The sequence below is a fragment of the Pteropus medius genome, unplaced genomic scaffold, assembly GCF_902729225.1.
Source record: "Pteropus medius unplaced genomic scaffold, Ma_sr-lr_union100, whole genome shotgun sequence".
In the NCBI taxonomy this organism is placed as follows: domain Eukaryota; kingdom Metazoa; phylum Chordata; class Mammalia; order Chiroptera; family Pteropodidae; genus Pteropus; species Pteropus medius.
Window position 1 is genome coordinate 5,679,012 of NW_024345601.1, and position 22,517 is coordinate 5,701,528.

The following is a 22,517-nucleotide window of genomic DNA, read 5'->3' on the forward strand; positions in this document are numbered from 1 at the left end:
TTCAATATGAGAAAAATGTCAAGATTTATTTCCCATGTTTTTTAAATGTCAGAGGAAATTGACTGGAGCTGGGGGAACTCTCAGTGCCTAGTATTTTATAGTTTTTAGATGAAGGATTAAGACAAAGCACTGAGCTGGGATTGGGAGCATGCCCTCCTTGTGCTCGGTAGACTCAGGGTGTGGAGTGTGAAGGAATCTTCTCTGGGATTCTCTAGACTAATTGGAGAGATGACATCAACAAGGATGAAACCTGTATGAATGGGATAAGCTAGATAGGTGTATGAAGGAAAATTGTTTCTGAAGGTTTAGCAGTATAGGTGAGTCAAATTAGACCTGAGACAAGCCTTGCTTGAGAATGTGGATGGAAAGATACTGTGTGTGGGAAAGCAAGAATAAAGGATGTAAGGGGGGCTAGTAGGAAGATGGAGTTAAGTAGAGGATGCACATGATGAAGAATAGGCTGGGATAAGAACCATTCATTTAACGTCTTAGTCCATCACATTCAACAACCATTTTATGAGCACCTCAAAGTTGCAGAATCTGTTCCAGGGCCTGGGGATATAAGAACCAGGCAGGCAAAGTCCTTACTCTTAAGAAGTTCTCAGTCTGGTGGGTGAGAAGCAGATAGGTCATCTAAGGAGGGGAAAGGGTACAGGGCTTGTGAAGACTCTCTCCAGAGGGTGTGGCATCTAAGCTGAGTCTGGAGGGGATGACTGAGACCAGGAGAGAGGATAGGATAGGTGTAGTGTTAAATGACAACATTGTTAAGGTTAGATCACAAAGGACTTTCTATACCATGGAGAGCTGTATTTTATCCTGTAGCCTTTTGAAGTCTCGGAAGGAGTTGAAAGCAGGGAGCTTCATGGTAAGGTCTGTATTTCAAAAGAATCTTTCTGGCAGCAGCATGGAGTGTGGCTGGGAGGGGACAAGGTTGGAGGCAAAGAGACTACGGAGGGGTGGTGGTGGTCCGACCTGGGACAGTGGCTGCGGAGTGGACAGACATGTCTGAGGTTGGTAAATAGAGGGCAGGTTGAACAGGACTAGGGAGCTGAATGTTGGGTGGGGTTGGGGGAGTGGGAGGTAAGGCTGTTGGATGAAGTATCACGTGGACCCTAAAGTCACCTATGATCTCTTCCTGGGGTAAAGAGATCATGAGCAGTCGCCAGTCTCCAGTGGATGATGGGCTGAGCAGGTGTGGAAGGTAAGAGGGGCCTGGAACCTTCCTTCTTTCCTTCATCTCTGAAATATGTGGCAGTTTGACAACCCTCTTGGAATTTGCAAAGGTTAGTTTCAACATTTAATAACTCCAGCCATCATAACTACTGTATGGAGGTAACATTGGCTTTTCTATAAGTATTTTATGGAACTACAGTGAGATTTGCTCTCTATGGCTAAAACTCTAGCTAGCATCTTTGTTATAAATGTTATACTTAGAGACTATTTTTGGAGTAAAGATAAATCTTTTTCTTAATAGTTTTAGTTTTTACGCTTAAGAAGAAAACAATCTAGGAAATTGTTATTTGTGAAATTTCCCTCCTGGAACAGATGGCCTCCATCTTCATCTCAATCTCGATGACCTGTGATTACTTTTAAAATGACTTCAAGCTGTTTTCAAGCAACTTTACACTGATATTGGGAGACAGTCTGGGGATAGAAAGGCCTAGAAGCTGATAGCTTGGCAGAGTGATGAGAACGAGGGAACCTGGATGTGATGACACCCAGATGGCTTCTTAGATCTAACTGTCAGATATTTATTGCTCTTGGTCAGAAGCTGATATACAATTTAAGAGCAAAGGGTAGAGACAGTGTTAGCTGACTTAGGTTATATCTATATCCTTCAAGGCAGTTTTAGAAATAAAACTTAAAGGTCCGAATACAAAGTTAGTTTCTCAATGTACAAAGTACGAATATTGTGGAGTTTGTTTCATGAGAGTAAATGGAAGACCGGGTATCACTCTCTTACGTTAATGTAATGTCAGAGCAGTGCTTTTCAAACTTCAATGTTTCTTGGAATCACTAGGTTTAAAATGCAAGTTCCCACTCAGTATGTCTGAGGTGGGGCCTGAGATCCCTCATTTCTAACACATTTCCCAGGGCTACTGATGCTTGCTGGGTCCTCGGTGACATGTTGAGTAATTAGGGTCGGAGCTGGGGTTCCCATCTTTTGGGGCACAGTTTTTTGAGGAAAGCTATGGACCCTCGGAACAGTGAACTTGTAACCACACCCTTCCTCACCATCACACCCCAGTCATACAATGTCAAGGAGATGAACCATTTGAAACCCACCTCGCATCTTCAGTTTTGATTTCAGAAGTGGTAGAGAGGCGCTTATTACATAACGGTTTTGCGGTCAGTATCTTTCCTAGTGTTTTTATACAGTGGATGTTAGTTTAAAACTTGGAAAGTACTTTTGTGGTTACCTACAGGCTACAATAAATGGTCATGTGGAGGGCCCTTCAAATTTGGCTCTCCAAAGGTATAAAGCTCTGAGCTGTGGCATTACTTCATCCCTGGCTTCCAGCAGGAGTGGTAGGCATTTGTATGAGCTGCATTGCTTCATGTTTTTTAAACAAGAATTGACAAGTACTGTGAGTCACTTCTAATCTTCTTAGATCCCTGGATAATTTTGTGCACCCAACAGGCATTTGTTGATAATAGTGGTTTTAAAGTGGAAGATCTAGGCACACATTGAATGGCTGAGAATGACCCATGGAGACCCAGATGCAGCAGTCTGTGGTATTAAAACTCACCCGTGCAGTTCTCTTGCTGGGCAGGATGTACTTCTGGTAGTTGCTGTAGGAAAGGGGTCAATTTGTGAAGTATTTGTTTTATGGCTCCTGGCCACAGGAACTCAGGGTGTCCCTGAGGCAGTTCTCACTTTTTGGTCCATGATGGAGCAGCCCAAGACCTGGAGGGTGGGAGTGGAATCTCCTAGCACAGGGGAGGGATTTCATTTGTTTACTTGTCTTTAAGTCACTGTTCATCTAGCCACACCCTTCTTCAAACTGCCTTGGAAAGGTTAAATGGATTCTGTGGGAATTTACTGTAGTTCTTGAACGGTGTTTACTATGACATGCTCTTGGATTTAGGTGTTTTGTCTCTTCCTCTTGAGGTGGCCAGGATGCTATCCCCACGTGGTTCCCCCACCTCTAGATTATTTTAAAGTAAACCCCAGACATATCATTTTGATGCAGGACAGGGCAAATTTCCCCAAGTTGCCAGGGGTGGAGATCAGGGGCGGGGAGACCAAGCCCTGCACAGAGAGAAGAGAGTCCTTTGGCAGAGAGAGTAGACAGAAATTCAACACACGCCAAAGTTAGTGTCAAAAGGAAAGTTTATTAGAAAAGAGGTAACACTCCACAGAGTGTAGTCTCTTCTCAGAGGCAGAGAGTGAGAGGGACAGTGAGAGACAGAATAAAGGCACTGAGAAGGGACCCTGAGTGTTAGGGGCATTCAGTTTATATATCATTCTTCAGTTCCTGTGAGTTACAGTTTAAAGACTTCGTTTACCCATTTCCTTTGATATGGACATACAGTGAGGAAGGAGGAGAGTATGTAGCCTGAAAAGGTAAGAATATGTAGAGTGAAAGGCCTCTGGCAGTTCCCAGCCTTTATTCCATAGGTTCCGCATGGTTTTAGCCATAAGGAATGACTCTTGGTTCCTGTTTCTCCTCCACAGATGTGGGGAGTGAGTTTTTAGTAATCCAGCAGAAATCTTCCTTTGTTCTGAAGGTGTCCTCCTGGTCTGGCTTCAGGGCTGATTAGCACATTGCAGTCTCTGATTGTGGCTTGATTAAGCATTTTAATTCTCTTGCCTCCTCCCTATGTTGTAGCCGCCAGCCCCTGAAAGACACACAGACCACCAGAAATCAGTGAGTTATAGGAAACATGCTCTTTATTCAGCCAGCTGAGTCTGCCAGGGGTACGCAGACCCCAAATTAAGCAGCCCCGAAATGTAGAGGTACAGAGTTTTTAAGCCCTAAATCCCATTCCTCATTCTGTCTTAAACACAAAGGTCTATTTTTCTCCTATTCACTACCTGTCAACCCACAGGTCAGGTGTGCAAGCGGGGGTACAGAAGCAGAAAGCTTATTGTTAGAATGTTATGTTCCCATGGGTGATAGCCTATGTTCCCATGGGCGATAGCCAAGCAGTAATTTTCCAGCCAGCACACCTACATTACTTGTATCATTTATCTCTTGCTGTGTAACAGTACCCCAAAATTTGGGGCCTTAAAACAGTATTCTCTCACAGTTTACGGGTCAGGAGTCTGGAGGGAGTTTAGCTGGGTCCTCTGGCTCAGGGTGTCTCTCAAGGCTGCACTCTCGGTGCCAGGCTGCTGCAGCCATTTCTTGGTGTGGCTGGGGTGGAGTGCGTCCATGCCCATCCACGCGGCCTCTGGCAGGCTTTAGTCCCTCATACCTTGATACCTCGGTCTCTCCAGAGGGCTCCTCACAACGTGGTAGCTGGCTTTCCCCATTGCCAGGGTTCTGTCAACTTTAGATGAAGTTTATGCTAGTTTTTGTCATTCAGATTCAGGACTATAGAGTTTTTACTTAACCTCATGAATCTTATGTTTATATCTCCTTTCATCTGAAAACCTTGGTTTCAGTGCCACCAACGTAATTACTCATGTTATTCTACAGTACACAAATTTCAGAGTGACAAAACTTTATCACCAAAAATATGACTGAAAATGCTTTAAGATTTCTTTATAATTTTTTTCCTCCTTAGGCTATGTCCCACTACATTATACAGTCAAATTTCTCTATACAGTCGTAATTGAAATTGTTTCTCACTGTGCAGTGCAGTTAGGTTTATTTGCTTCAACTTTTGCATTTTAGGTTATTTTAAAATATACTTTTGTTTCATTTTTCTATAAATTATTTTCATCATTCTGAAGATTATTTCTAGATTAAAGTATATACATATTTTTAAAGAAATCTAAGGATCTATCCCTGTCCCTTCTACTCCATTTTCTTCTTTCTCCACAGGTAGCGTTTTGAAAAAAAAAAAAATTTAGGTTATCCTTTTTACCTTTAAATATAAGTGGTAGCATTCCGTGTATACTTTTTTCCATCTTGCATTCTCCACTTAGCAGTAGTAGATCCTGGCTTCCACTCAGTAGCAGTGCATAGAGATCTTCATTCCTTTTTCAGTGACATAACACTCCATTGTGTAGATATATGGTTATTTATTCTAGAGAACTATACTTTTCATGAGTTCTCTTGACTTCTTGTTCTGAATGGATATGTTACTGGAGAGTGGGATCCTCTCCCGGCACGTTGTCCAGGTTTTTGATGTCTCGAACAAAGAATTGAGCAAGACACCGAAATACAGCAGAAAAGAAAAGCTTTATTAGAAGGGAAAGTACACTTCCAGATGTGGAAGCGGGCCTGAGCAAGAGAAGCATGGCTCAAAGGCCTGGTAACAAAGCCTTTGGGATTTTTATCCCTATTTGTTGTGGGTGGTTACTTTTCTTAGAGGGGTGAGCTTCCTTGATTGACATTTAAGATTGATAGAACGCAGTGATTCATCATTTGCTTTCTGCGCATGTTCGATCCCAGAATTCAGTCTGTTATAATGATATTAATGAACTTCCAGGCATATGCATCATATTATAATAAGGATATAATGAGGCTCAGGTGAGTTGAAGGTCATTGGGTCTTCATTGTGGGGGTGCGAGTGATTTGCTTAAACTGGTACTTAATTTTCCACTTGCTTCTTTATATGAGTTATTTTTAGCCCCCAAATGCCTTTGGCTTGCTTATTTGTGGGCAGGCTAGGACGGACCCCTTCTAGGTTAGGATGACCTCAGTATCTTTGCAGGCAGACCCACCAACCCCTAACTTTCCTGCCTAACTCTTTTCTGAGAGCCATGAACGCCTTCATTATTAGTATGGAAGTTGAAGGACGACGGGAGGTCTCTTCTGTATCTGCTTCCTGCTGAGAAGGGTCCTTGTCCCTGCCTACTGGGGTTTCATGGGGCTCTTTCCCTTTCTGCCTTTGTCAGGGCGGGGTCCTGGGTTTCCTGCTGAGGTGCCGCCTCAGTCCATAGACAAGGAAAAGAAGATACAAACTTGTTATTGAAATCTTATATCTATTAATTTCTATTATTGATTTGCCTATTAAGTGAGTAAAGGGAAACAGGCGTGGTTGATATATTTCTTAAAGAATCAAAAAGCCTTTGGGCTAAAGGTCCTCTCCCCTCTCAGACTCTAAGGGCCCTGTCTGGCCTAACACCATTTCCGATAACAATGAGCTGATAACCCTTATCAATAGCCAGAGGACCGGAGTCACCAGTTTCAGGGTAATTATCTGGATTTGAGGGAGAGGGCCTTTTTTCCCAAAGAAAGGAGGGAAGAAACTTAACTAGGTTTACTAAAAAGATTAAGAACTCTGCAAGAGATGTCCAGTATCATTTCCTGTGAAAAGATTAAGCAATTTACAAGTGATGTCCCATATCAGATACAGAAAGAAGGTGGGAGGAGAGGGTAATACCCAGGCTGCTTCTAGAAGCAGCACCTGGTTGTGACCACTCACTACAGTTTTCTTCTTAGCTCTCATCCTGGGTGGAGGATGTCTTTCTTTTCTTAACTAGTTGGGTGGGACTACTTTTATCATGATTGACAGCCCCCGTGGTTTCTGTCATTTCCTTTATACTCCTTTTGGCTTATAGTTAGAAGTTCTAGGTTTTGACATTATTTTGTCAGTCTTAGTTTTTAGTGGTGACTTCTGTTTTGTGTGTGTTCATGTTTATATTGGCAAGGATTTGGGAGAAATGATACCAAGGATTGTGCTTTAGATGCCGTTTAAAAACAAACTTCATATGTAAAAAGTCAATAAAAATTTGTTAAAACATGTCTTTCCTAATCCAACTGAATGATTTATGTTGCAGGGAAAAGGACTTGGAAGCCAAATTTATTATTCAAATGGAGAAAAGCAAAACAACAATCACAAACTTAAAGGCAAGTAACAACCTGGCCTTGCTCTCATTCCATGAGTCCCCATGTGTGTTTTGTCAGAATGACTTGTGGGTAAGTACAATGCTTCTGCCATTTCCACACTCCTTTAAATTAGCCCCTCCTCTGTTCAGTTAGCCGCGTCAGCTTGCCCTTGAGTTGGCTTGGGCTCAGGCACAGCCACAAATCAAGAATGTTGATCCTCTGTTTCCTCTCCTATTTTTGGTTTCATTTGACCTGAAAACCAAACCCAAGGTGTAGCCCTGGTATGTGAGTTCATTCATTGGCTTAGCCCAGACCCAAGCATTTTTAGCCTGTATCCTGTGGTGGATCCTTAGTCTGGCAATTGACTACATTTTGTGAATCATTAAATAAGCTTTGGCCCTAGGTTTGTTTTAATTTTTAATCAAAATAGTCATTTTATAATCTTTGTAAGAGGAGCTGTTATTATTATTCAAAACTCAGAGGGTGAAAGATAAAAAAAATCAATTTTTTTTTCTGAAAAAAATTGATAAAATAATTTTCTAAGATAACAAATTCTTCCTTTTGCTCTTAAAATATCTTATTTGTTTCTTTGGTCAGTGAATTTGTTAAGGACCCTGAATACTTTTCACTTAGGGAGGAAATAAGAGTGTAAAGTTAATAATAAAGAAATCACCTGCTTTATGGACTCAACCCCTTTTTCCTTCGATATTTGTTGGAAACATACAGGTAGGTTTGCATTTCTGAGGCCTGCTGCTTCATGGCCAAGTGCAGATTGGCCTCAAGTTGGATTTCTTTTCATTTTTGGCTCAAGGGACTGGACACTTTGAAATCTAATTTCATCTTGATCTCCAGTGATAGATGCTGGGGAATGCTATCTTCCAGTTGGGCCATGCCCTGGATAATTTGATAGGCTTCCTTTGAGGCTTTGGTGTCCCTTTGCCTGAGGCATTCTCCAGTGGAATGTCTTTCTTTCTCCACTGACCACAATCCTTGTACCTTCTGGCTCTGTCTGGCCTACACTTAGCTTCCCCTCCTTCGACCTCCCATTTCTCACCTTTCTGCCAGTAACCACTTGTCCCTTTCCTGCTGTTAGTTTCCTAACTTTTACCTGCTGTGGTAAAAGTTTAAACATTAAAAATCGTATTGACTGAAAGAGCGAGAGACCTCTGGCCTTGGATGAATCTCCTTTATTTGTGCATAATGGAATCTGTTTTCCTTGATTACTCTGTTGCCTTTTGAGTTTTACAAACATTTCCTCAACTGATATACCCAGAACAGACACCCAGACTTTTAACATTTTTCTTTATAATATCTGAATCATGTTGGGAAAATATGATGCTCATAGAGTTTATTCAGCATGTGTCCAGGAGCTGTGCGAGTCTTTGGTGACATATGAACATTTTTAAATATGGTTTTTGGTTCACTTAGGTTTAGAGCAAGGTAGACGAGATATGCAGACATTTGCAGTAATATGCTATGTCTTGGGAGAGTCTAATCTTTCAGAGGTGGGGGGGAATTACTTCCAGAAGAGTGCCCAAGAGTTAGCATCTGACATGAAGTTTTTTTTTGGGGGAGGCGCCCACAAAAATCACACAACTCTAGGGGGCTCCAGTTACATCCTAATCTATGTGACTAGCACGCCCTAGAGTTGTGCAGACCCCAGCTCTGGTGGTTTTGGGTGGAGGGAATAGTAAAAAGCATCAAAGACAGGAAAAAATAAAGTCTGGCTGGAGTGTTGGGTTCATATAAGGTAATTATGATAAAAAGTCTAGGAACGTAGTGTTAGATTATATCATTGATTGACCATGGATTACTGGGAGGACTTTAGGTTTTATTTACTTATTTTTGGAGGATCAGGAGGAATTAAATGCTTCTTAGGATGTAAACATGGAAAATGGTGATGGTTGTATATTTTTTATAGAGTATTTTTTTAATTGGATCACTTCTCAACTGACAGTGCTCTTTACTTTATTATTATTCTCTTATTATTATTATCATAATCATCTCTCTCTAGATACCAGAAGGAGGGACTGGGGACTCAGGAAGAGAGCGGACCAAGACCTTCACTTACGACTTTTCTTTTTATTCTGCTGATACAAAAAGTCCAGATTATGTTTCACAAGAAATGGTAAGATAGTTTCAAAATCTTTCTTTTGGTTTATTTTCATATTGAGAAAAACATGCTTACCCTAAAACTCTTAAAACATCTTACTAATTTTTTTCTGAATATAATTTTAATTTATATAAAATTAGCCTTTGCTAACATAGCTTTTTGGTTGTTATGTAGCACCATTTATCTTAAGACTGAGAAGAATAAATTCCCCAAAGTTTGTTTGTTTTTTTTTACCCTTTAAGCATGATGATCATAACTTTTATTTAAAAACTTTGACACCACTATTTTGAAGGAGCTCTGCAAATAACATGTATTCTAGGGGGACACTTATATGCTGCTAATCTTGGCAAATAAGCCACTTATCCTTGCGTCCTGCTGGCGATGCAGAGTTTTAGGAGGTAGACGTTAACCCCAAGCCACATCTCCCCTACTGAAGTGGATCATTAAAGGTTCTAGAAAGAAGAATTCTAGAAAGAAAGAACATTTTTTTTGTCCAGAATCTTTCTAGAAACCAGAGTGAAGCTGAAATTTGTCCGTGAAACCTGTGCTATAGCCTTTTATGATCTAAAATGTCGACATGACATGGGCAGGTAAGAACAGACTCAAAGATCCTCCCAGGAGACCATCACGTGTTGTGTTTTCATTTCATGTGAGCAGAGGGAAAAGGGTGTTTCTCTGGGAGGGGAGGATCAAGGAGGTTGTTTGAGCAGAGGCGGTTATGGGTGGCACCAGTGTGTGGGGGAAGAACATGCTTTACAGCCTAGGCCTATTCCTAGCTTGTTAACTGCTTCTTTAGATGTATTACTTCAGGCATCTATGTGTTAAAACAAGGATAAGAATTCCTGTCCAGCATGACTTGGGTTGTAATCCATTCAGTGGACATCTTGAAGTGCTGTTCTTGACTGGTTTCTTGGAATTGAATGTGTCTGCCAGAATCACTGGCATTGCCTGGGAACACGTTAGAGATGCAGAATCACTGGAGTGATCCCAGACCTGCTGAATCAGAGACTGCATTTTTTTAGCACGATCCCCAGGTTATTTGCATGTACCTTAACATTTGAGAAATTTAGTTGGTTTAGAAATGGATTATGGAGGAGATTAGCTTTCTGAGGCAATGTAAATATTGGTGTTTAGGTTGTGAACTTAGAGAAGTTGTTCAAAGGAGAGGACTGGAGTGATTATATCCAGAATATATTGGCTCAGCATTGGGAGAGAATAGAAAGGACAATAGCAATATGAGTGGGAGTTGTAAAGAGACTTGAGGTGCCAGGTATGAAAGAAGGTCCAGGAGAAGAAAGACGAACCATTGCTGCTTGAGTTTGCATTGATGTCAGAAACTGCTTGGTGCTCATGTGTGCTATCTCGTTTATTTCTCATAAGAACTAAAGTAGGTCAACCTTAGCTTAATTTTCCTTTGTCTAAGAGTTACAGTGAGTTCAAATGACTTGCTCAGATCTATAGACCTAATTGACTCAATAGTAGCAGAGTTGAGATCCTGGGGCTGATGTATAGGGCCTTGGGGATGCCACTGGGAAGTCTTAAGGATACGAGAAAAGGCTTGGTGTGTTCTAAATGACAGATGGGTATGGTAGCCCTGAGTAAATGAACTAGTGAATGAGTGAAGATAACTTTGGTGTTGAGGTAACTGGATTAATCAATGTTGGTAGCTAGGCATTTGGTGAGGAATAGACTGTTATAGCTATTGGAATCTGAATTTTGGCTTTAATATAAGAAGGAAATGAAGTGGGTGGTCAAAGGGAATTTGTGAAGGGAAAAGCCAGTTCATTGTACAGTCTTTAGAATGTCTTCAAAGGAGGATGAATGAAGAGCCATGAGGATCTCCACTTCTAACTTACCTAATGAGTGGCTGGATTTTCCCTTTATATAACCAAAATTTGAGGGCTTTTGGGGACAGAGGGCTGTGTCGAGGAAAAGCCCAAGGACAGAAGGTAGAGCTGTGTGTGACAGCAGGGCCTGGCACACTGGAGATGCTCAGTACATGTTTGCTGATTGAAACAACTCCTTTAGGGATGGTGGTTAATTTATGGGAACAGATGACATTTCCTGGGTTCTTGTGCAAGAGTCAAGATCAGGGAAGCAGTAACAAATTTAGCTCTTTTGAAAGTTAAAAATAAATGCCTAGGATTTTAAAATGGTTTTAGGTTGTGAAAGCTTTCAACTGATAAGGATAATTTTTATGCTCAGGTATGTGCAGCATCTTTTCTCAGAGGCTTCAGGTTCTTTGACGTTATATAAATAACCTGAGATTGTTCTATTACATTATAAAACTAAAAAAGCCTTGAGGTATGTTAGTAAATACTATTTTCTAGTACAACTATGTGTTAATAAAACCAGCAAAGATACAGAAAAAAATACCTATTTTTAAGCATTCTATTAAAGAAAAGATAAATTTCCCTCATCCCTAATTTTAATAGCTGTTGTTACTAAAAAGGGCTTCAATTTTGAATATTGACCAATGTTTTCATGCTGCCATATTCATCGTGAGAATTAACCTGACAGGTTGTATCCCTGCTATAAACAGAGGAAGATGCAAACTTAGCATAATGTCTTGTTTTTCTTCTCCTCCTCTTTCCTCTTCTTCTTCCTCCTCTTTTATCATTTGAATTTAAAAGCATCTTGAGCAAATATATCATGCCTGTTACCAAATTCAAGTCAATTTTCCTCAGTGTTAAACAAATACCAAGTAAGGTGACCATTAATATTTCTTCCTTTCAAGTTAATTTTAGAGTTAGAAAAAAAAATCAGTGAGCAATTTAAATCTACACTCATGTAAATTAAAGATCATTGAAACGAAGTCTAATTTTCTGAACGGTTCTTTCAAAACTTCAAAGGGAGACTTTAATCTCACACAACCTGTTCCTTGATTCAACTCTGGAGAAACTTGAAACCTAAAATCTCAGTTGACAAACTGGATGGGAATCTTTTAACAGTGCCCTCTTGTGGGCAATTCCCCTCAAGTGAGGCCCCGAGGTACTTGAATTACTCTGGAAATCAACTTTAAAGTCTGTGTTCAGACAAGCAGCAAGGTGGCTTTTAGGTAACCTGGACAGGTGAGGATCTCTGCGGGGTTTGATGCCAGTGGGGAGAGCAGGTCATTGGTTTCATAAAGCAGCTTGGTAGGTAACTCCTTTATGGGAGCTGCGATGGGGTAGCCTGTTTTTCTTGCCAAGAACCCCTGAGGTGCGGACAGTGTCCTCCTGCTTCTCTGAGTTCCAGCTGACTTTGGGTGGGTTACTTGAAGCTGGGACTGAGCCAGGCCTGGGTCTTAGCACCTTCAGACGTGCATTTTCTAGGCCTGTTTTGCAGTCATGTCCACCAGCCCCAGCACCTCCTGGACCCTCAGTCTGTCAGAGAACTCCAGCTGAAAATAAAGTAGTAGTAAAATTAGTTATGGATTTTAACCCGAGGGAAGAATTTCACTTTGAAAACTTTTGAGTTTAGTTTAAATATGATATGTTGAATGACTTTGTTTTAGCTCCAGACAAAAGTATGAGAGAAGCTCCTTCCTTTATTCTTTGGAAGTTTATAGAAGGCTGTTCTTCCTATCCAGTGACAGGCACTCTGTGAAATGGTAAAAATGGTACATGCCTTTTATTTAATCAGAAGGAATTGAATAAATATTTAGAGTTTTTCCTCATATTCCATATACAGTGGTGAAAACAAACCTCAGACAGTGGTCTGGTACCTTGAGTCTCTCCGAGATTGGTGGCTTCTGCCACCAGTTTGTGGAGGGAGGTCCTTCCAGGTAGGGTAAGGACCTCATGGTTATGTTGGGGGTGTAGGAAGAAGACACATGGCTGTGGGGTCTTTAGAAGCACAGGCTTTTGGGTCAGAAGGTCCTGGGTGCAAATCCCAACTCTGTCACTCACTGTGCATACCCAGTGTGACTTAACCTCTTTCCCTAAAAGTGGATCTAGCCTTTTTTGAGGACTAATACGTGAATACAACGTGAGCTGCTATTACAGTTACTCATCAGAATTTGAGAATAAGATCAGAAAATATCAGTTTCTAAAAGCTGAAATGGATAAAAATTAACTCAGAAGGAATGAGACTGGTCATTTGTGGAAGGGACTCAGTTGAAAGGACAGTTTGTAAATCTTTGACTGATGAGACTAAGGAAGCAAAGTCCAAACAAAATGGCGGGAAGATGGTGCCTGAAGAAAGCTGAAGTTCAATTGGCCATATTTTTATCTCGTGCTTGGATGGCAGGCTGCATTATTAGCAGAGATGGTTTATGTGAAGCTGAGATCGAGTGTTATCAGCCCTGTCTGGGGTCTGGGTGTTCTGGCTGGAGGGTCTTGGTCCCTGCTAACCCAGCATCACTCACAGAGACTGAGCACACCTGAAGGGTTGATGAGCCTCCTGTCATGGACTTTGGTGGCCCTACAAAGCAGCACCTCACTTTGTCCAGGTGCTGACTGAGAACCTGATCATAACATCCTCTCTTTAATACCCTTCAGCTGCTATTGTGCTGCGTTTTTAAAGTAGGGAGGTGTTTTATGTGCCCATAGTATGCTAGTCCGAGAGGGCAGGGGGCAGCATGAAGACTTGTGTGGGGTTGGAAAGCTTTGGTCGGTCCCCTTCCCATTTGGGTGTGACTCAAATGAACACGCATCGTGATTTGCTTCATTTACTTCAGTTGTCTAGGCGAAGTATTTGTCCTTCACCCTTTTTTGTTTCCCAGAGTAACACTTTGCACTTATATGGGGCAGCAGGCATGGACTGAGGCCTTTGTAGGTATTACGCCAGGCTCCACACAGCTTGTCTCCCAGCCCTCTCCATCCTGGGCAAATATCCAAATAGGAAAAAACATCTGGACTCTGACTCGGTGGGGCCCAGCCATCCCCTCTCATCCATACCCAGCTATCAGTCAGCTCTGTCAGAACCTCCAGGGACTTATTTTGATGAAAAGCTGGCCCTTTAAAATGATAGTACTGATTTGGCATGGTTTGGGCAATAACTCTGGCTCCTGTGACTTTCAAATTTTGAATATTTACTTTCTGGAAGGTCCGATAGAATGATAAATACTTTTATAAGTTTATTTAATTCTGAAATGCTAAATCATCACATTTTACAATATCTTTGCTTGCAGACATTATTGTCCTTTTGCCTTGTTTCCATTTTTATATTTCAGGGTTTCTTTTTGTTTGTTTACGTAAGTAGGAAAAAAGATAGAATTGCTTTTTGCTTACTTAAAAAGTTTCCTTTGGATTAAAAACTGGGGTGTACTCATATATTCTGTTGTTAATGGTTCTGTGATTTATTGTGTAATCCTTATGAGATGAAAGTAGCATTCAAAAATATTGTCAATATTGAAGAGGCTTTTATTAAAATCCATGGTAATTGTATCTTTTGTGTGTTTTTTCTTTTTTGGCTTTCAGGTTTTCAAAACCCTTGGTACAGATGTCGTGAAGTCTGCATTTGAAGGTTATAATGCTTGTGTCTTTGCATATGGGCAAACTGGATCGGGAAAGTCATACACTATGATGGGAAATTCTGTACGTTGTTTACGCTGTGTGGGAAGAAATTTTTTATTATCTCTCTCTTTGGACTGGTAGAATTGTTTCTTTTATCTACTTGATCTGTACTAACTTGCTTTTCATGTTCTGATCGTTCTTTAGCAATAAGATAAAACTCAGTAATAAGTTGGACTAAATTTCCTTTGAGAGATTTTAAATTAGAAACAGTTTTAAGTTTATAAGCATGAATAATGGATGCAAATCTCAGTTCATTTTCCATTTTTAAAGGCTTTATAATCTTATCAAAATATATGCTGGGTCTACAAGTAATTTATTCTTTTTTTCTGCCAGTACAGCAGTTTGAATAAAATTACTGAACTCTGTTCTTTCTAAAATTATTCAAAGCATTTTTCCCCAAGAAAAATGTAAAAAATATCTAATTCTTTGGTAGAAAAGTCCTACATAAATCCAACAAATACATAAAAAGGGTTAGAATTATACAGTTGATATGGAGTCTATGTAGTTATAGTATGTAGAGCTTAGTAGTTATGCTATATAAATTAACAGATGCAGTTATATTTGCCCCAAAATATGGAGGAATAAAAACTAGGCATTACTGCAGGAACTTTATCTTGTCTGTGCTTTCTCCAGGTCTGGATAGTGCTTGTGTGTTTTACTTTGTCGTGGTAAAAACTGTTCATTGACTCTCAGACCTGTGGCTTGTTCTAGATGTGGAGATACTAGCAGAGAATCACAAGGCTTCCTGCTGGCAGGCACAGTTGTGTCTTTAATGCTACAGGTTTTGCGGGCACGGAATAGTAGTAGTGCAGTCAAGGAACATCAGTCATTCCAGATGAAAGTATTTCAGCGCATACATCCTGGCTTCTAAAGCCAGACTTTTCCTTGACATGTTGAGTAGATAGATGCTGCGTGGAGAGTCCTCAGTGCTGAAAAGTAGGGAAGAATAAGTAGATGATTTTCTTTTATCATTACTTTTCTCTTCTTACTCTCCTATGGTGCCTTTGCGGGGGGGCGGGGGGGAAACAAACCCTTCTCTAAAAGTATAAGTTGCGTATCGATTCCCTACTAGCTATTTTATGTAAGTTAAACATTTATAAAACACTCATAAATTACAGCTGTTTGCTCTGACCTTACAGTTGAGACTGGGTATTTAAAAATAATATTTTTAAAAGTAAGAACAACAAATATGGTGAAAGGCTCATTTTTCCTTGATAAGCATTGGTATTGATTTAATGGCATAAGTAAAAAAAAAAAAATATCATAACTGTGATGATATTTTTTTCATTTTTTGGGTGGGGGGGTTGAGCGAAGGTAGAGATATACCTCAAAAGAAAACATTGAAGCTCTGAAGTTTTTAGTTTCCTAACGTTCTTAACATGAACTTTTGCCTCATCCTTAGTATCATTCTGAGGTTCATCAGCTTGTTAATGCTGACTGAAACATGAAAATTATTGATTATGCCCACCTTGTATAAGTAATACAATGTATTAAAAATCTTCTTGTCTAGGAAGGCCATTGTCGAGATCAAAAGAGGAATATCCTACATGTTTAGATATAGTTCTGTCACCCAAGTTTTAAGACAATTATTAGATATTTTGAGGATTTACTAAGGTATCTTTAGTGTTTCTTTTCTGCTCAGTGTATATTTCACCTTCTTTGGTCATTTGACCAGATCAGATTTTTAACATTCTGTAGCTGTAGACTCTCGTGTTTGAAAGTTATAGAGTAAGTTTTCTTATGTTTGCAAGCCATGATTTAACTGATTAACAACTGATGACTGTATATTACTATAATATAGTGTGTAGGAATTAGAAAACTCAATCCTTTTATTTCAGAGAGTCGGAAGCAGTTCTGGAGGGGTAAATGGTGTGTCTGGGGCCTTTGATAGTAGACCTGGGGTTGGCGTGCAAAGCCCTTGAGTCTAATCAAATTTAGTCACCAGTTGCTTTTATTTCAGGTGATAACTGTTGCCGTTCCTCTTTCCCATTGTAGGGTGATTCTGGCTTAATACCTCGAATCTGTGAAGGTCTTTTCAGTCGGATAAACGAAACCACCAGATGGGATGAAGCATCTTTTCGAACTGAAGTCAGGTAGGGCCCGTGGCCTGTGTAACTGAGTGTGAGCTTGGCTGGAGCTTGCTTTCAGGTGCAAGGGATGGATAAAGCCTTTGGGTTCCTGAAGGAAGAGTCTGCCTCTTTCTCCTCTTGAACTATAGTGGTTGGAAGAAAAGCTTAAAACATGTTTGTTTTCAATGACTTTCTTGGGTACAGTTTGGAATAGGATTTGAGAGGCTGGTAGAAATAACCCAGCTTGGTCAGAAACACTAATGTTGGATGCTTTGCTCAAATGGAGTGAGCTTTTGACTTTTAAGTATATACCTTATTCTTTTGACTGAATAAGGTTTGTTTTATTCTTTACGTTCATAGGATCACTATATATATCATCTTTAAGTAAATCTGTATGGTTGAGTTGTCTTTTCCTCCTTGAACTTGAATCTTTCTGGGAGCCAGTCTCTTCAGTGATTTTGAGGGCAGACATAACAATCTTAAGTCTTCTCGCGGCTGCCTGACCTCTCAGTGGATGCGTGGCCCTGACAAGTTGTTTAAATTACCGTAAACCTCCATTGCCTAATCTGTAAAAAGGGGGTAATAGTAGCATTTACCTCTGGGTTGTTGTAGGGATTAATTGAAATAATTGTTGTAGAGTGCTTAGCATAATATCTGATGCCTAGTTACCATCCACAAATGCATGTTGTTGCTGTTATTATTGTTGTTATTGTTGATATTAATATCTGAAATTATTTTTCTGAATTTAGTTTTATTTAAAATTTTTAGCTACTTAGAGATTTACAATGAACATGTGAGAGATCTACTTAGGCGGAAGTCATCCAAAACCTTCAATTTAAGAGTTCGTGAACATCCAAAAGAAGGACCTTACGTTGAGGGTAAGAGTGAATATTTCACAGCTCTATTCTTCTTGGGAATTTGTGCAAAAACAATAGTTTGAAAGAAAAAAAAGTAGAATAATGGTGATATTTAAAAAATTTATTTTGGTTATTTATTATGGTAAAAATGACGTGCTATCACTACACAATATTCATTTAATGAATTTTTACTTCACCGAGAAGTCACTGGTTTTGTGGGGTTTGCCAATAGATTTCCTCTTGCTTTAAGAACTCTCTGGCAGTTTTCCAATGTTCTCAGGCATGATAAGTAACCCTACAACTTGTCTTTTTTAAATGGTGTTGTATTTTAGTGGTATGTTACTTGGTAATATGACCATAAGGAGATTCTAAGACATCTTAACTTTTGAGAAGGGTGTTTACAGAGTTTCCTCTGCTATGGTTCTCAGCATTTGTGTTGTGATAGTTGTGTCACAGTCAGTTGTGAGGAATGTCACAAGTAATTATGGGTACAGGGTTGGCCTGGTCCTTCCTAATTATTTTGAAAATAGGCTGGATTTAAGGCTCTTCTTGTAATGAAGCTATTCTCACTTTTTCTGCATAAGGTGGCAGAGTGATGGCTGACTTATATGAATCACTCACAGAAACATGTTTCACTGTAACTATGGTTCTTCATGTGTGTCTCATTGGATGCAATGCTGAGAACTAGTCATGGGTTTAAAGATGTTCCTGTTTTGGTCATCCTTTTTACCTGTATATATCAGGTGCACCAATAGGACCTTATCTGCATTTTATTAAATTTCCGATTGGACTTTTGTCTTTTATGCCTAAAGTAAGTTTTGTGACTATGTATTTGTTTTATGGAGTGTGGAGTAGCTATTATTGTTAATAGTTTTTAGCCTAACTGTACCTTTATGTTTTTTCTTTAATTGTCTTATTGGATGATAAAACATATTATAAAGCTGGTTTATGAAGAGAAAGAATAATCAAATAGGGCAAAACATCCAGAATCTGAGGTAGGTACATATAGGGATTTAGTTTTTAATAAATCTGCTATTCAGACACTGGGGAAATACTGGTTATTAAGTTAATTTTTTCCAGAAATTTGGAGACGGGAAGGCTTTAAAATTTTTGACTTAAAACCCAGAAACCATGGAATAAAAGATTTAAATTTGAAGTGGTAAAAAAGTAAAACTTTATATTTGGCAGAAATATCATAAGCAAAGTAAAAAGACAACTCACAGAATGAGGAAAATATTTTCAATTCCAATTTCAGACTAAAGACTAATTTCCTTAATATATAAACAGCTCCTATAAATCAATAAGGACAGACCCAACAGTCAAGTAGAAAAATGAACATAATTTGTGAATAGACTATTCACAGAAATAGAAATACAGATGGTTTTTAAATGGAGGAAAGAACGCTCAGCTTCACTCATAGTCAGAGAAAAAAGCAAAATAAAAATTCTTGAGGATAACATTTGTTACCTATTTCTTGCAGATGTGTGTAAGCCTGATATGATAGTGTTGGGAGACAAGCAGTCTTATACATTGCTACTGCTGCGTATAAATTGCTTTCTGTGGAGAACAATTTTACAATATATGTCAAAATTTCAAATATGCTTTGATCAAGTAATTCCACCTCTTAAAAATTTATGCAGAAATATTCACACACATTTGAAAAGACCTGTGTACAAGATTATTTGTAGCAGCATTACTTGTAATTGGAAACAAAATGTAAACAACCTCTATAATCTCGATAGGAGACTAGTTAAATTGATTATGGCACATTCATACATCGAATGCTCTGTAGCCATAAAAATGAGTGAAGAATCACCTTAACTGATACCGAATATTTTTCAATATATTATTACTTAGGAAAAAAGCAAGGTGCAAAACTATGTTTATGGTATGCTGCCATTTTCATAAAAGGAGACAAAAAGATATTTTTTTTAGTATATGTAATGGCCTGCATTTGTATGGTTTATTTCTAGAAAGGTGTGGAGGAACTGATAACATTGGGAACTGACAACAGAAGAGGAAGTTGGGGGGTGGGTTATAAGATAGGGGTAGGAGGATGCACTTTATACAGTATACTTTTTGTAGTATTTGACTTTGGAATCATATGACTCTTCCAAAGAAAATGAATAAAAAATTTTAAAGAGGATTTTAAAAAATGCTTTTAGATTTTTCATGAAGTTGATATTTACATTTCCCTCTGTGCGCTATGATTAATGCTAATAGGGTTGATGATAATAGCTAATATTTATCTCTCTGTTAGGCACATATTATCAGATGAGGTGACGGGCATAACCATGTAAGTCCAGTAGGTGAGCAGTAGAGCTGGGATTTGATCCCAGGCAGCCCAGCTCGTGAGTGCGTTATAAACTACCCTGTTGTAGGAGTAAGATCTTTAAACAACAGATATGTCCAGTTGTGTATTATTTCATAGAGATTAAATTTCTTCTTCCATTTGCTATATATTAGGAAGATTTCTTCACGCCTTCTTTTTTTTTTTCTTCTTCAGATTTATCCAAACATTTAGTACAGAATTATGGTGATGTAGAAGAACTTATGGATGCAGGAAATATCAATCGTACCACCGCAGCAACTGGGATGAATGACGTCAGTAGCAGGTCTCATGCCATCTTCACCATCAAGTTCACTCAGGTAAGGGCAGCTGTGGGGCCGGCTGGCTCTGTTCCTGAGGTCTTTCTTTACTTGCTGATTAACACCAGCTGAGGACCTATCATTGTTGAACCAGGAGCAGCAGCAGGCAAAGGTGACTGTCATTTTCTTGTTAATTAGAGTTGAACATGTGCTGTATGCTGAGTTTCTCTGTAGTTACAATCACAGTACTTTGAAATGTCCTGATGTATATACCCTTAAGAAATATTTAGCAGGCTTCTGCCTTGTTCAAGTGGTAAAAAAAAAAACTTGCTTTGTGCTTAATTAAGCAAAAGTTTCATTGTTGCAAGCTCTGTGGGAGATAATGGAATGCGAGTCAGACAGCTGGAGGCCAAGGTGAGTAACTCATTTCTGTGCATTATCGCTCCATGGAGCTCACCCCACAATGTTGATTATGATTATTAGAATGATATTAAATACAGTGAACATTTTTAAGTACTAATATAAGAATTCATTCTGATCCAGGGGTGGAGGACATTTTGAATATGTCTGGGAATCAGTGAGGGTAAATATTTTTAACACCTAGGCTAATAGAACAGATTAATGCAAAAAATGTAGATTTCTCTCAGGACTTAACAGTAGGTTAGGAGTTCGAGGATGTCCTGGCTTATATTAACCATTGGATATTTCAGATAAAAAAGATAGCATTTTATTAATGAGGGGGGATCAAAGAGCAAAGAAAATGAAAAAAATTCTCTAAGGTCAATCGAATAACTCCCGATAAATTCCTCGCACTGTTATCTTTTGTTAGACCTTTGTTTTTGATTTACTCTACTGCTTTTTCTCCTTTCTGGTTAATGCAGATTAGGATATAGATCTCCCTGGTTTCTAAGAGGCTTATATTTCTATCAAAATATGGTAATTTATCTTTGGCATTTTGGTTCAGACTATAAAATATAAGTTAACAGTCTTTGGAAAGTAAAATGTTGGTGGAATTCAGAATCAGGGAATATGGTATTTAAGATTTTTTAACCTTTTATAATTTGTGAAACAGATGTGTTAACATTGAACAGTCAAATGATATTTTACATAATTATCTATATTTATCATATTTTGGAGAGCCATTGTGCTTGGAGTGCCGAGGATTCTAGATGAGAACAAAACTATTTGTTTATTTAAATTTTTCTTTGTTTTGTGCCCCTCCATGCCCAAGTTCTTATTTCGTCCCAGTCAGACTCCATAAGCCTTTGTTGAGAAAGACTGAATGATTTGAGTAATGGAATCATGCTTCAGAAAATTTAAGAATCACATATGGTATAATTCTTTGTATTCAATTTAATTTTGGAAGTTTTTATAATCAGTAAGAAGGCCAACGAAACAACACAATTCAAAAAAACAAACAAACAAACAAAACCCCATGCTACCCTGAGATCACAGTGAGGAGAGGAAAATAATTAGAATTTATATCATAAACAACATCAGGGCTGTTTATACTTCTTCAATTTTGCTTTTATGTTTTGCTCCAGGCAAAATTTGATTCTGAAATGCCATGTGAAACCGTGAGTAAGATCCACTTAGTCGATCTTGCTGGAAGTGAGCGTGCTGATGCCACTGGTGCCACCGGGGTTAGACTGAAAGAAGGGGGGAATATTAACAAGTCTCTCGTCACTCTGGGAAATGTCATTTCTGCCTTAGGTAGGTTTATACTTGTCTCCTCCCTCCCCTTATTCTTCATGGTACTATATTAGCACCAAGCAATTATGTTTAATGTTCAGAAAACCTGACGCCAAATTAGAGGGGAAAAAAATTTTAATAATTATCTTTTTTTTGTGTGTTTGTTTGTTTTTTTCTTCCTCCCTGCAGCTGATTTATCTCAGGATGCAGCAAACCCTCTTGTAAAGAAGAAACAAGTTTTTGTGCCTTACAGGGATTCCGTTTTGACTTGGTTATTAAAAGATAGCCTTGGAGGAAACTCTAAAACTATCATGATTGCCAGTAAGAATTTTAAGTTCTTTTTTTCAATATATAGTGTTTTATGTGAATTAACTATAAATATTTAATTTTAAAGAGTCTTATTAGGAAATAGCACCTTTTTTAGGTAAAAAAACTTTTTCTGTCTTGAAGAAAACTACTTTCTATGATTCACTCTGTAGTATCATATTACTATTTTTCTTCCTCTTAGTTCCATAAATGTTCCATTTTTTGGTTATGCAAGCTGAGGTACCTGCAGAATGACTCTCAGCTTTTGTCTGCTAAAAGTACAGGATAGAAACTTTTGACTCCACTAATTCATAGGAGAAAATCATTATAGGGACGTAAAGTAAAAATAACCCAACTTTGTTTTATATTTTAAAGCGGTAAATGTGGAATTTTAAGTTAAGAATTGAGAGAGAAAGAAACCAATAAATATACCAAGTTATAATAAC

General features: G+C 38.8%; 1 protein-coding gene across 7 annotated transcripts in view; it reads left to right on the top strand.

The window, feature by feature from the left end:
• Positions 1–22,517, top strand: part of KIF16B (kinesin family member 16B) — a 276,301-nt gene that overhangs the window by 29,198 nt on the left and 224,586 nt on the right. For all 7 annotated transcript variants that reach the window (XM_039874451.1, XM_039874452.1, XM_039874453.1 and 4 more), the window contains exons 2-9: positions 6,899–6,968; positions 8,962–9,075; positions 14,463–14,579; positions 16,554–16,651; positions 17,396–17,505; positions 19,991–20,133; positions 21,618–21,786; positions 21,955–22,086. In XM_039874451.1, the coding sequence (XP_039730385.1) occupies positions 6,899–6,968; positions 8,962–9,075; positions 14,463–14,579; positions 16,554–16,651; positions 17,396–17,505; positions 19,991–20,133; positions 21,618–21,786; positions 21,955–22,086 (953 nt within the window). The remainder of the gene's footprint in view (positions 1–6,898; positions 6,969–8,961; positions 9,076–14,462; positions 14,580–16,553; positions 16,652–17,395; positions 17,506–19,990; positions 20,134–21,617; positions 21,787–21,954; positions 22,087–22,517) is intronic.